Source organism: Fringilla coelebs (genome assembly GCF_963513975.1).
Source record: "Fringilla coelebs genome assembly, chromosome: 19".
Classification (NCBI taxonomy): Eukaryota; Metazoa; Chordata; class Aves; order Passeriformes; family Fringillidae; genus Fringilla; species Fringilla coelebs.
The window spans coordinates 2,640,706-2,652,900 of record NC_140045.1 but is presented as its reverse complement, the minus strand read 5'-3'; the positions used below and the strand labels follow the sequence as shown (position 1 = coordinate 2,652,900).

General features: G+C 43.0%; 1 protein-coding gene across 1 annotated transcript in view; it reads left to right on the top strand.

Moving 5' to 3' along the window:
* Nucleotides 1-11,538, top strand: part of GNA13 (G protein subunit alpha 13) — a 29,715-nt gene extending 18,177 nt beyond the window's left edge. Inside the window, exons 3-4 of the mRNA XM_084218510.1 lie at nucleotides 2,163-2,213; nucleotides 6,816-11,538. Coding sequence (XP_084074636.1) covers nucleotides 2,163-2,213; nucleotides 6,816-7,388 — 624 coding nt within the window. The 3' untranslated portion in view covers nucleotides 7,389-11,538. The remainder of the gene's footprint in view (nucleotides 1-2,162; nucleotides 2,214-6,815) is intronic.
* The last annotated feature ends 657 nt before the right edge of the window (nucleotides 11,539-12,195 follow it).

The following is a 12,195-nucleotide window of genomic DNA, read 5'->3' as shown; positions in this document are numbered from 1 at the left end:
TTGCTGTTGGATAGGTGGCTCTGGAGTGTTGCTTTCGCTGCAGGCCTGTGCATTTTGCATTTGTGATTTCAGGAAATCCCCTCTTTTGGAAAGCTGCCTGTGGGGATGTTTTGTGACCTTTCCAGGCTGTGGTTTGCTTGTCTGCTCCAACTGCTCTGTGCATTGCAGTAGCTGCAAGCCCTGGGACTTAAAGGAGAGGTAGTAACTTCCACATTAACTGCAGAGTTAATGCTTCTTTAGGGAGTAGGTATTGCTGTAAGTTGTATAAAAAGCTGTCTAAGATTAAAATGCGTGTTTGTATGCACACACACACACAAGTTCAGGCTCTGAGGCCCAGGTATTCCAGAGTAAATACCTGCACTTACTGAGTCTGAAATCAGCCTGATTGGTATGTAGCTAGCCCTGTGGGGAAGGGAAGGTTGCCAGCTCGTATTGGCACCTAAAAAAGAAATTAAATCTGACCTTAAATTTTATTTTGCCTTAGTATTCAGCTACAGACAGCAGCTTTAGCACTTGGAAGGCCTGAATTCTGATCTTGTTACTCCTTCTTGGGAAACTTGATGGATTCATGCATCAGGGTTGTTTATTTTCTGGGAAATAGGAATGCTCTTCCCTGCATACCTTTCTTAGAGGATTGAGGCTAGAACAGATGATGGAAAAGATACAATATTGCTATCATTGCAAGCAGTTGCTGCTGTGTGCTACTAAAATGGTGTTACTGCTGCAGTTTGTCACCCCAGAGAAAATCAGGACAGCTGAGCCAAACAGGAGGTAGAATAAGGCAGTAGAGGTGTGTTGGGCTCTCTCCCTGCAGGTGTGTCAAGCACGAGGCATGTTCCAACCAGAGCCCCAGTTTTGCCTCATTAAACGTTGATCTTCAAATTGCACACTTAAAGGTGTGGCATCTGCTTGTATTATGTAACTTATTTTAGTGCCTGGAAACCTTGCAAAGGTACCTTGCTGATGTGTCTGCCAGACCCCTTTTTGGCCTTTATTTACCCTGCTCTGCTCAGGGTGGATGCTTAGATGACACAGTTGAATAGTGAGGTTTATATTCTCCCTAGATAAGCTTGCAGAGCTCAGACTGAAGTGAGGGGAAGTCATTATCAGGGTGTAGCTCCTGCCCTAATTCACTTGGCTGGATTAGGTGTAGTCACCCCGGCCTCAGATGCTGTTTGATTTTCTCATCCAGAAAGCTCAGTCAGAATTCCTGCTCTTCCACCTGCAGAGTGAAAACACGGGTGGTTTCTTTTCTGCACTGACTGTAAAATGAGTAAGTTACAGCTGGTAATTAAGAGTTTCCAAAAGGAAGCAGATTTGTGCTTCTGTGAGGATGCTGGGAACCTTAAAAAGGTGCTTTCCTCTGCAGTCAGTTCCATCAGTACATTCCTATAGCAAGTGAACTCAGGTGCAGCAGTATCCATGGCAGAATTCCTCCTTAATCCCAGCACCCTGATGGAGTTCTGCAGGGTTGACTGTGGTCAGGTTTACCATGAAAAAATCTTTAGTTCCGCATTACTGGAGGGATTAAAAATTGCAGTTACCCTTTGCCAGGACAGAGATGAGTTGAATCCAGAAGATAAACCTGGATAGTAAATGTGATATCATGCACAGCAGCTCTGCTCATCACCCAGAGTAAGATGTTCTGGTCCAGCTTGGTGTCTGAGGGGAAACTTGAGTAAAATGCTTTGTCTGCTGTGGTTTCTCATCCTGTGTTCTGCTCCAGGGAAGCACCTGTGGGCATGAGTCCTGTGGCCCTGCAGTAGAAATGAACTTTCTCTGGTGATTAATCCCTGCACCTGAATGCCTGTGTGTGCTCACTCTGCTAAGCCTCAGAGGAATTGAATGTTTCTTTTCATAACGAAGGTGTGGCTGCTTCATTGATGCTCCCTGTGGATAACACTTGGATTTATTTATCAAGCCTAAACTTGGAAAGAATGTGACTATTATAAATGTGCCTTTTATGCTTTTAAGCTTAAATATTAACTGGCCTAAGAATAAATCATCAGTTGTGTTCTTAGGATAGCTGTCTTTAAAAAGGACACTGATTAAAGCTTACAATGCTTAAATGTAGGTTTCTGATAAATTATCTGGACTTCAGAATGTAAACTATTGGGATCAAGGATGTCGCTTATTTAAATAACTGTTTGATTTGTTTTTAGGGGGAATCTGTAAAGTATTTCTTGGACAACTTGGATAAACTTGGAGAACAAGTAAGTCCTTTTTTTATTTTTCTTTCCAGTCTTGAGTTTTAAGTAGTCTTTGTGATCTCTGGGTTTTAAATAGATGAGATGTAATTAGTGTCTACTCCAATAACTTTATCTTTAAACTCAGACTGTCGCATTATCTCAGCAGTTCATCACTGACATGTCAAAAACACAGGGCAATGTAAGGGCCAGGAGACTTTCTGGAAATAAACCATCTGTCAAAATCAAACAAAAAACAAGTTACAAATGCTTGGCCAGGCAGGAGACTGTTAAAGTAGCTTTTCAAGACTACATGACATCTAAAAATGACTGGGTTTGGGGTTATGTGTACAGTTAGGAACTCTTGAGTTAAATCAGTCACAGGTCAGTGGTACCTTCCAGGAATATTGACTTTAACATAAACTCAGTAAAGAATAAAGTCTGTTTTCTCTGGAGAAAAGCCTTTTTAATAGAACTGTTAATTAGCACTTGAGTAATGAAGGTATCTGCTGATGCTCATCAGTTCTGGATTGCAGGAATAGCATGTGGAAAACTGCCTTCAAAACAGGAGTTTTAATTTGGTGTTTGAACTCTGGGGAGGCAGTTTCTCCATGGTCATTCCCAGCTGATGGTAACAAATGAAGGAATCCAGACCACTTCAGTGAAACCCTGTTACATCATGCATAATTTCATTTTTGTTTTTTATCAGATGAAATTTTAAGCCAGACTATATTTCTGCTTTGAGCTGTCATTGTTCTAACTAAAGCACTGGTGGTCATTGTGCTTCCCAGATCTCTGGCTTGAGAACTCCAGCACCTGGTCTCTGAATTTGGATTTGGTCTTGAGATATGAAACTTGCACTTAGGAGGGGAACTGCACTTGCTCTAATGAGCTGCTGAACTCTCTGCCAGGGGGGGATTTCTCATGGTCTTTGAATCCAGTGCCTTTCAGTTTCAAAGGGCTTGGATTTTTCCCCAACAGTATTGGATAAAGTTTTGCAGCTCCATTTCAGAGTTCTTCATGGAGAAACTTTGGTCCGTTCTTTGATTAAAGTGTGAAGCTTAGTCAGCAGTTGGGTTTTTAAATATTTTTGTACACAAACACATTTTACTGCAGGTCTGATGTTTCTGTGGCAGTGCTGTGAATTACAGCTTCTCTGGCTTCAGGCTGGACCCCAAATGGTGTTGAGAATCAGAGAGATTCATCAGGATCTGCTGTTGTAAAAAATGTTGCATCTATGAGGGAAAAAGCACTAGCTAAGTTTTGTTAGTGAAAGATTTGATAGGTTCTTCTGGTTTATTCTTATCTATATGCAAGATTGTCTAATGATTGTTTCCCCAAATTGTAAATAAAAGTATTTGTTCTTATCTGATGCAACTGGGCTGACTTGCAACTAAATTGCTTATAAACACATAGATCTGCAATTCACGTGCCTCTTGCCAAAAGGGAGCTGATAACAGCACTGAGGGAAAAGAACTTAATGTTCAGATTTAATCAGATCAGCAGAATAAGAGTATCTGACAGGCAGACATGCGTGGGATCTCCTGGATTCCTTGTAACTGTGTGTTGCTATTTGAGCTGCCAGTGCAGACTCTATGTATCCAAAATACTTCACAGAGAGACTTGGCTTTCCATCTTGTGATTGGATCTTAGTCATGCCTTAAATTGTAATTTGAGCTAGGCAAACAGTGATGTGATAGCCAAAAGAGCTGCTGATAACCAAAGGACTCCTTTAGAAGAAGCAGACTGCAGTGAATTTGAGGAAAGGAGATAGGAAAATCAGGAAGAAAGCACATGTTCCAAATCAGTAGCAATGTGAGGATGCTTGAGGGGAAAAAACACTTACTGGCAATGGCAAAACATTGAAAGAACTTGGAAAATAATACTCAGTGCCATCTAAGGAAAATACTCACCTGGTGCTGCAGTCTTCAGACGTGGAGAATGGAATCAGCACTGAGACAGGGGCAGGCTGCTTGTTTTCCAAGGATCTGGGCATGAGGGAGAAAACATAATTGTCCTTCAGAAAGAGAACTGAAATACTGGGAGAGTTCCTGAGAGTTGTTGTGTTTGGTCTCCTGTAGCCAGAAGGTGAACAGCACTGAACTCACAGAGCCCTCAGAGTAGGCAATAGCCAAGATAAAACATGGAGTGGTTTGGGTTGGAGGGGACCCTAAAGATACCCAGTCCCGTGGTAGAATGTAGAAGTAGAAAGCACTGGAAGGGATTCTCTTTGTGGCTGCAAGTGTGGAAGGAATTTTCAATGAGTAATAGTACTCGAGAGGGAATTTGTTAGGAATTCTGGGGATAAGCTTGTTCTGGAAAGCTTTACTGAATAAACATTACAGACCAACTCCCAGGAGAGTTTGCTTTGTGCTCTTGTTTCAATATTGAAGGTGCATGTGGCTTTGCCTATTATATTAGTTGGTTTTATTTATTTACATAATTTAATAATTTCAGTCACTCCTGAGCTTTCCTAAGACTTGTTGCTTTTGTTCTGAGAAGCTGAAACTAACTTCCTGAAAAATAGAAGAATATACATGGAATGAATGTTGAACCTGTGACACTCTTGTCTACATGTTGACAGTCAGCTTTGCTCAAAATCCCTTCACACGTGCCCAGTGACATTTCATACAGTCCCTGCACTGCTCTTGCTGATCCTTCTCCTCTCTCTAATTGCAGTAGGAAAGACCCAAGATACATTTAACAAAGGGAAAAGTCTTATCACTTTTAAAGTTGCCCATTAATCACACAAGGGGGTGACAGCACCTCTTTTGGTCACTTTGAAAGGAATTTGATGTTGCTTTAGGAATTCTCCTCCCCTCTAGACTTCAGTGCTGTGGGGTTTGGCTGTGTACAGTGCTGCAGCAAAGGCTGCAGGGTGGGGAGCCTGTGCTTCAGAGCTGCTTTGTAATTTGTGCCACGATAAAAATCAGTGCCTTAGTCATGGGCAGCTCGGGAAAAGGAACCCAGAGTTCACACAAAGCCCTCTCTCTCTGGTTTCACTTTAGAACTTACAGGGTAAAGCCAAGTGATCCTTGAGCTTTTGAAATGTTGCACTCTTTTCATGATTTTTAAATTTTATTTTTGTGGTTTGAGCTTGCCCAGCTGCCTTAAACTTGGGATACAACTACTGTAATAGCCATGGTGCTGTGTGCCTGTTCCCCCACCCAGCTGACTGGTTGAATCAGACTTTCTGAACCTTGCTCTTGCATGTCTTTATAAAAGCTTCAAGTGTGGGAACTGGCACTGTCAAAGGAAGATCATAGATCATTCACTTTTTAACAAGAGACTGAAATTCCAAAACCTAAATAGTGCTCTCTGAAAGGGTAAGAAATGCTGGAAAAATATGAGGAAGAGTTTCCATAACAAGTGAACAACGAGGTTTTAAAGTCCAGCACAGGCAGCTGTGTGCTAGAGATGCACTTTGCAGATAACAGAAAGACTTGGACTATAGACCAAAGTGTAATTCTAGGAATGAAGAAATCCCCAATCCGAGTGTTGAATTCATGCTGTCAAAAGCTGACCAATAAGAATTCCTTTTCATCTGCATCCATTGATGATGTTCATATAACAATAAAAAGAATAGTCTCTTGAATGCCTCTCAAATTTTGGGGAAAGGTGGGCTGGAGAACTTCAGGATACAGCTGGAAAGACCCTACTGTCCCCAGCTCTGTTTCTTCCCCTGTTCTGCTCACTGCACAGTAAATTTTGGACAAAGCCAGGCAGTGTGAGCTCACCAGTGTGCACTGATCCAGCAGGATGCAAAGATGCATGGCACAAACACAGGAAGTTGCTTAGGTTTTAGTTTTCAGGCATAATTGATTGCTTCAAAGTTATTTAGTGGAGCAGCTGGTTTGTTTCTGGAAGCAGTCATGCACCCTACAGGAGAGCATGGGAGGGATGGAGAACCCACAGCTGGCCTGGGATATCCCACAGTTACTGGTTTGAGAAAGCAGGTTTAGAACCCATTGTAAAGTCGGCAGCCAGCGTTGTGGGAAGGGAATGAAGGGAGCTTGAAGTGATCCAGAATGAGGGAAACTGGCAGGAGGAATTGCTGGTTCACCTCTGAGGCTGCTTATGGATCCTTGTCATGTTTTAGAGGGAAAGCTTTTCTTTGGGATACACGTTCTGGTTTAATATTGGATGTGTTTTCTGCTTTGGCCTCCAGCTCTTTGCCAAAAGCTCCGACGTTAGCATGGAAATCCGCATCCATGTCTTTTATTGCAAACCTTGTCCTGTTCTTGTGCAAGCTGCTCTCTCCACTGCAGCTCAGCTGTGCCCATACCCATTATCACATCCTAATCACAAAACTCTCTTGGCAGCCAGCATTGTGGGAAGGCAATGGAGGAAGCATGAAGTGATCCAGAATGAGGGAAACTGTCAGGAGGAATTGCTGGTTCACCTGAGGCTGGTTGTGGATCCTTGTCACATGGCAGAGGGAAAGCTTTTCTTTGGGATACATGTTCTGGTTTAATATTGGATGTATTTCCTGCTTTGGCCTCCAGCTCTTTGCCAATAGCATGGAAATCCACCTTGTCCTGTTCCATGCAGGCTGCTCCCTCCACTGCAGCTCAGCTGTGCCCATACTCATTATCACATCCTAATCACAAAACTCTCCTTTATTTCTAGGATTACCTTCCCTCACAGCAAGACATCCTGCTGGCACGAAGGCCCACCAAAGGGATTCACGAGTACGACTTTGAAATCAAAAATGTCCCTTTCAAGATGGTCGACGTGGGCGGCCAGAGGTCGGAGCGGAAGCGGTGGTTCGAGTGCTTCGACAGTGTCACATCCATTTTGTTCCTCGTGTCCTCCAGTGAATTTGACCAAGTGCTCATGGAGGACCGGCAGACGAATCGCCTCACGGAGTCCCTGAACATTTTTGAAACGATAGTCAACAACCGGGTGTTCAGCAACGTCTCCATCATCCTCTTCTTAAACAAGACGGACTTGCTTGAGGAAAAAGTACAGAAAGTCAGCATCAAAGACTATTTCCCAGAATTTGAAGGGGATCCCCACTGCTTAACAGATGTCCAAAAATTCCTGGTGGATTGTTTTCGCACGAAACGCCGGGACCAGCAGCAGAAGCCCCTGTACCACCACTTCACCACTGCTATTAACACAGAGAACATCCGGCTAGTTTTCCGTGATGTTAAGGATACCATCCTGCACGACAACCTCAAGCAGCTGATGTTACAGTGATGTGCAAACAGACTGGTTTCTTTCAGTAACTCTTGTGTGTTGTTTTTTTAACTAGAAGTTTACAGCAGGAGTAGAGAAATCCAGATCCTGTCAGACTTCTTGATATGTGGCTAAAAGCTGCTGCTGAACACATTATTGCCAATTTCTGCAGAAATTCAGGCTTAATCTCTTCCAGTGTAGCTTCAAGTTGACTCAAGTTGTAATTTTATAGCAGACCTATGTCTAAGTTACCTGTAAAGTGGTAAATTTGACCTTTTACCAACACGTGTATTATCCTAGAAAATCCAGAATTCCAAGTCAAAACGTCAATGAAATTGTTGCAATTATTAGACTGTGGCAGAAATTTAAGGTGGGGAGGGAGAGAAAGAAACTTCTCACATCTAACTTCATTGTGAAGACTGTGATACCATAGCTGACTTATGATTTCTCAGGTCTGTTTTTGGTTAGAAATCCCATCAGATCCCTTGCTGGAATCATCTCTTTGTAGCCCATTCCTGGGTGTAATATACTTCCTGCTTAAGTATAAATCATGGCATTGGGATGGAATAGGAGATGCTTCAAATATCTGGAAAATCAGGAGTTTCAGAGATAGCTATCAGGAAGTGCTGAGTCCAGTGATGAGGGATTCATGGTTGGCACAGTACACGGATTCACTCCGGAGGCGTCCTCACCTCCTGGAGCCATGGCAAAGCACAGAGCACTCTGATCAATCCTCGTGGCATTCTGGTGTGGGAAGTGGGGAGCAAACCCAGCTTGTGTTTTTTATCTTCCCTGAGCAGGTGTTACCTGTGGCTCACCTGTTCTGGAAGCGCTTTAACTTAGCACTGCTTTATTGGAACTCCCTGCCTCCTTCCCAGGTGCCTCCTCTGAGTCAGGAGCATTTGCTGATGGAGAGAAGGACTCGCAAACCTAAGTGCCTCCTTGTCTTCTGTCCTCCTCTGGTAATTTCAGTGGCCTTATGAATTCCCAGCAGAGGCCTTGTGTAGCTGACACCGTGCAGATGAATGTTTTCTTCTGAAAAAATTAAAGACCTTGTCCCAGCAGAATGTGCTTCAGCTGATGAGGTTCTTTCTGAGACTTTCCAGTTGGGTCTAAGCAATCCTAAGTGTACTTGAGCCAAATATGTTGCACAGCATCTTTCAGAGTGCTGCTTGTGACTATTTTACCCAAAGTCTTTTTGCAGTTTTGTTTAATTTCTTATGGGGAGTTGTTAGTGTTGCCACGTGATTAAAAGAAGAAATTATAATAATAATAATAATAATGAAAAATGGTGAAGATAAAGCAATCCTGATGTACCCCACAGCACGCTGCAAAAAGAGAGTGAGATTGTGATCTAAAAATCAGTGTCCCTACCACGTTTCCCCAGGCTGTAGTGGTGTGGGCAGCTCAGCTGCCACTTTGCCCCATGGAATTGGCCAATTCCTGTGGATCATGCTGGTGGCCAATCCTTGAATACTTCTTTATTGTCACCCCACCAGCCAGGGGTGGCATGGGGGTGTCACTGCTGGGAGCAGTGGCCCTGCCAGGACATAGGAAAGCTGCCTGTCCCCTGAACTTAGCCTTTACTTACTGTGGTTGTAAGTTGTATTAACATCTCTGTACCTCGTTCTCCTGGCAGTAGAAGGGGAATAGTGTACTTTTATTTAGTTAGGTGCTTTGAAAGACCTCTATATTTTTATATCATCCAGTGAATAGTCATAGGTTAGTCTGTGATTCTGGCCATCAAGCACTGTTTGGGGAGGAAAGAAATCTGAAAAGAGCTTGGGAGAAGTGCAGAATCTAAACATAATCCTAAAGTCTGGATGCAGCACTGATGTCAGGAGGGTTAAAAGAATCTTGGATGGGGATATTTAATGTAGATTTTGCCTCTACTGGACATGGATTATTTCTGATTTGGTGTGTTCAGGTTATATGTGAGCAATTCAGGAAGGAGAATGAAGCAGAGACCTCAGGAAAGGCTGGTGAGGCTCTTTCAAGGACTGAGCAACACACCTGTGATGGGAGCAGAAGTTCTCCTTTGGGCTATAAATGCTCTAAGAACAGACACAAACCTCTGGTGGCCTCCAGGTCCAGTCTTGGAAAGCAGAAAACAAATTCCTGCCCTTGGTTGTCAACAGGAGGAGGAGTTGGGTTGGTTTTTCCTTTGCTGACAGTTGTCTGAACAAGTGTCTTTTCAAAACAGAGACTTAGATCTGATTCAAACAGTTGATTTGGAGAGGTCTGCAGTAGGTGCTTTGGAGGGTGTCAGACCAGATGATTGCAAAAAAGACTAAAGACTGGTAGTGGATGATAGGGTGAGTACCAGGGATTTGTCTAAACTAATTTATGTGAAGTATTAATGAATTTTTTGTCAATGGAACTTGTTAATTTACTGAAGATCCTCAAAACTGGTGTCAGTCTAAGGATGTAGCCAGGGTCACCAAGGCACTGGGCACTTCTGACCTTGGTTGAAGTGGGGGAATACTCAGCAGCTTCTCCCCAGAACCACCACAAAAATCCCTGTTCTGAATCCTTCCAGATCATTCTCCCTCTCCAGGGCCTGTAGGAGAGCAAGGGGGACCTCAGTGCTGGGTCACTTGTAGGCCCTGGCAGATAAAGCACTCTCTGAATCTCAGGCAGAAATGAATTGTTTTAATGAAATAACTGAGTCAAATCACTCGGCTTTCCCACTCCCAGTGCGTGAGAGGGGTGAGGGAATGCTCCTGGATGTTCCTGTTTACATGGTTCCTAAAACCCCAAAGCAACACCCTTGTCCATCTTCAGGCTCACTCTTCATGCCCTCCCTGAGGGGAGCACACCTTGGGCTGTTGTATTTCCTGCTAGGTTTGTTCCTACAAACCATTTGTTTATAGCAGGACATAAATGTGGTACAAGAGCTGCAGGGTTGAGGCTGTGAGCAGGCTGAGTTTTGTCCTGAAACAAGCAGAATTGCAGTTTGCTGGTGAGAGTGAAGCTTCCTCATGAAAACCAGTCTGTGGTACAAGGTTGGGATGTATTCCTAGTGAAGGTGGGAAAGCAGATAGAAAGTGAAATGTCCCAGAAAATCAAGTTTCCCAAAATTCCTTAGTTCTCTTGGCTGGAGTGAGCTGTGTTCTAAAGATCACTGACCCTATGGAGATAAACCACTGTCCTGTACAAGCTGTACTTGAAGGTGAAATTGGTGTTTTAGCAACTGTTCCCTGCTGCAGAGTGTTCAGCTGAGATGATTGATACCTAAAAACTGTGGCTGTTCATCAGGGCTTTAAAAATGTTACTTTTTTTTTTTTTTATATATATTGTACTTGGGAGCATAAGCCATCAGTTTGTGTGAAACTTCAGCTTTCTCTAGAATAACTGCTCTGAAAAAAAAAGTCAAGTTGATCTCAGAGGTGTTTATGGGGCTTGTTTGTGAGTAGCTTTAAATTCAGCATTATCCAGCAGAGTGGTGGGGTGGGTGGGTGTTCCTGGTGGATCTGAGCTGTCCCCTCATGCCCATGCCCCAGAACACTCCTGGCAGTTCCTCTTGCAGGGCAGTTGCAGAAGTTTCATTTTCATTTTCCAGCACCACTCCTGTTCCACACCCTGGGGAGGTCTCCTGCAAATGGTTCACCAGTTCACTTTACAGGTCTTGTCTCTCTGATGGTACCATTAATGTAGTTTTTAATTACACAGCATTGCAATACAGTGCCATTTTGCAATTTCTTTGCGTTGTACTTGAAAATAAGTTGAATTGCAGACTATTTAAAACTGCTTTCCTGCGCTTCCAGTAGCAGTGAGAGCTTACCTTATGTGAAGCCTTTATGTAAAAATATATTTTATAACAACCTCATAGATCTTTAACAAAACCAAGATTTGTATTAGCTTTGTATAAATGTTTGTGGCTTACAATTTTATATGTTTAACTTTTTATAAACTTTCCAGGGACTACTTTATATTGTAAATTTTTTTTTTCTCTCCTTGCTTTAGTTTAAGATTGGCAATAAATTATTTCTAAGGGAGGTCTTAGAAGAAAAAGCATCACTTCTTTTTTATAAAACGGTTAAATGGATTCATAGTTTCAAACCTCTTACACTTGCTTGTACATTGCTCTGTACATACTCTCCAAAAGTGTGGCCTTTTCGCTATTAATATTTGCCTTGTGTATAAAAGTACTGACGATGAATAAACATATACAGCCTCATGTTGGTGTGATGAAATCATTTTTTCTGTTTATTAACGAGCACAGGCAGCCAGCTGACTCTTTTTGTTGGTTGGCAGAGCCCAGCTGATTTGTTCCTGCAAACACATCTTGTGTTTCAAATAAAATATGTAACAGAGTCAAACAAACTCTGCTCAGAAGGCTCCTCCAGGTTCTGCTCAGCCTGATGACTTTGTCCCCGGCAGGGAGGCACCAGGAAATTGCTGACTTGCATTTGACAGCCAGTTTTGTGCTCAATATTTAAAATATTGATGGCACTTGGGTGTGTTCTGCGACAAAGCTCTATGAATTATGGATCTTGATATAGCAGAGTTGACTTTTTATTTTAGCTCTTTTTGACTAAGCCAGCCTCTGCCTCCTGGAGAAGAGGCTCACTGGCTGCAGTATGAAGCAGGATTTTGCAGCAAAACGTTGATTTCTCATCAGTCTTTTATAGACCTAAAATGCTTCATTTTCCACAAGAGCCCTCGGGTTTGGCTGGCACGCTGTGGACACTAAATCCCCAGAAATGGTCAGCCCAGGTCATCCTTGTAGAGCTGGAGCTCAGCACTGGTGCTGAGCAGGCTGACAGGCACCAGGAGTGCAGAATTCTCAGGGTGGGTGTTTTCTGGGTGAGCTGGGGCCTGGAGG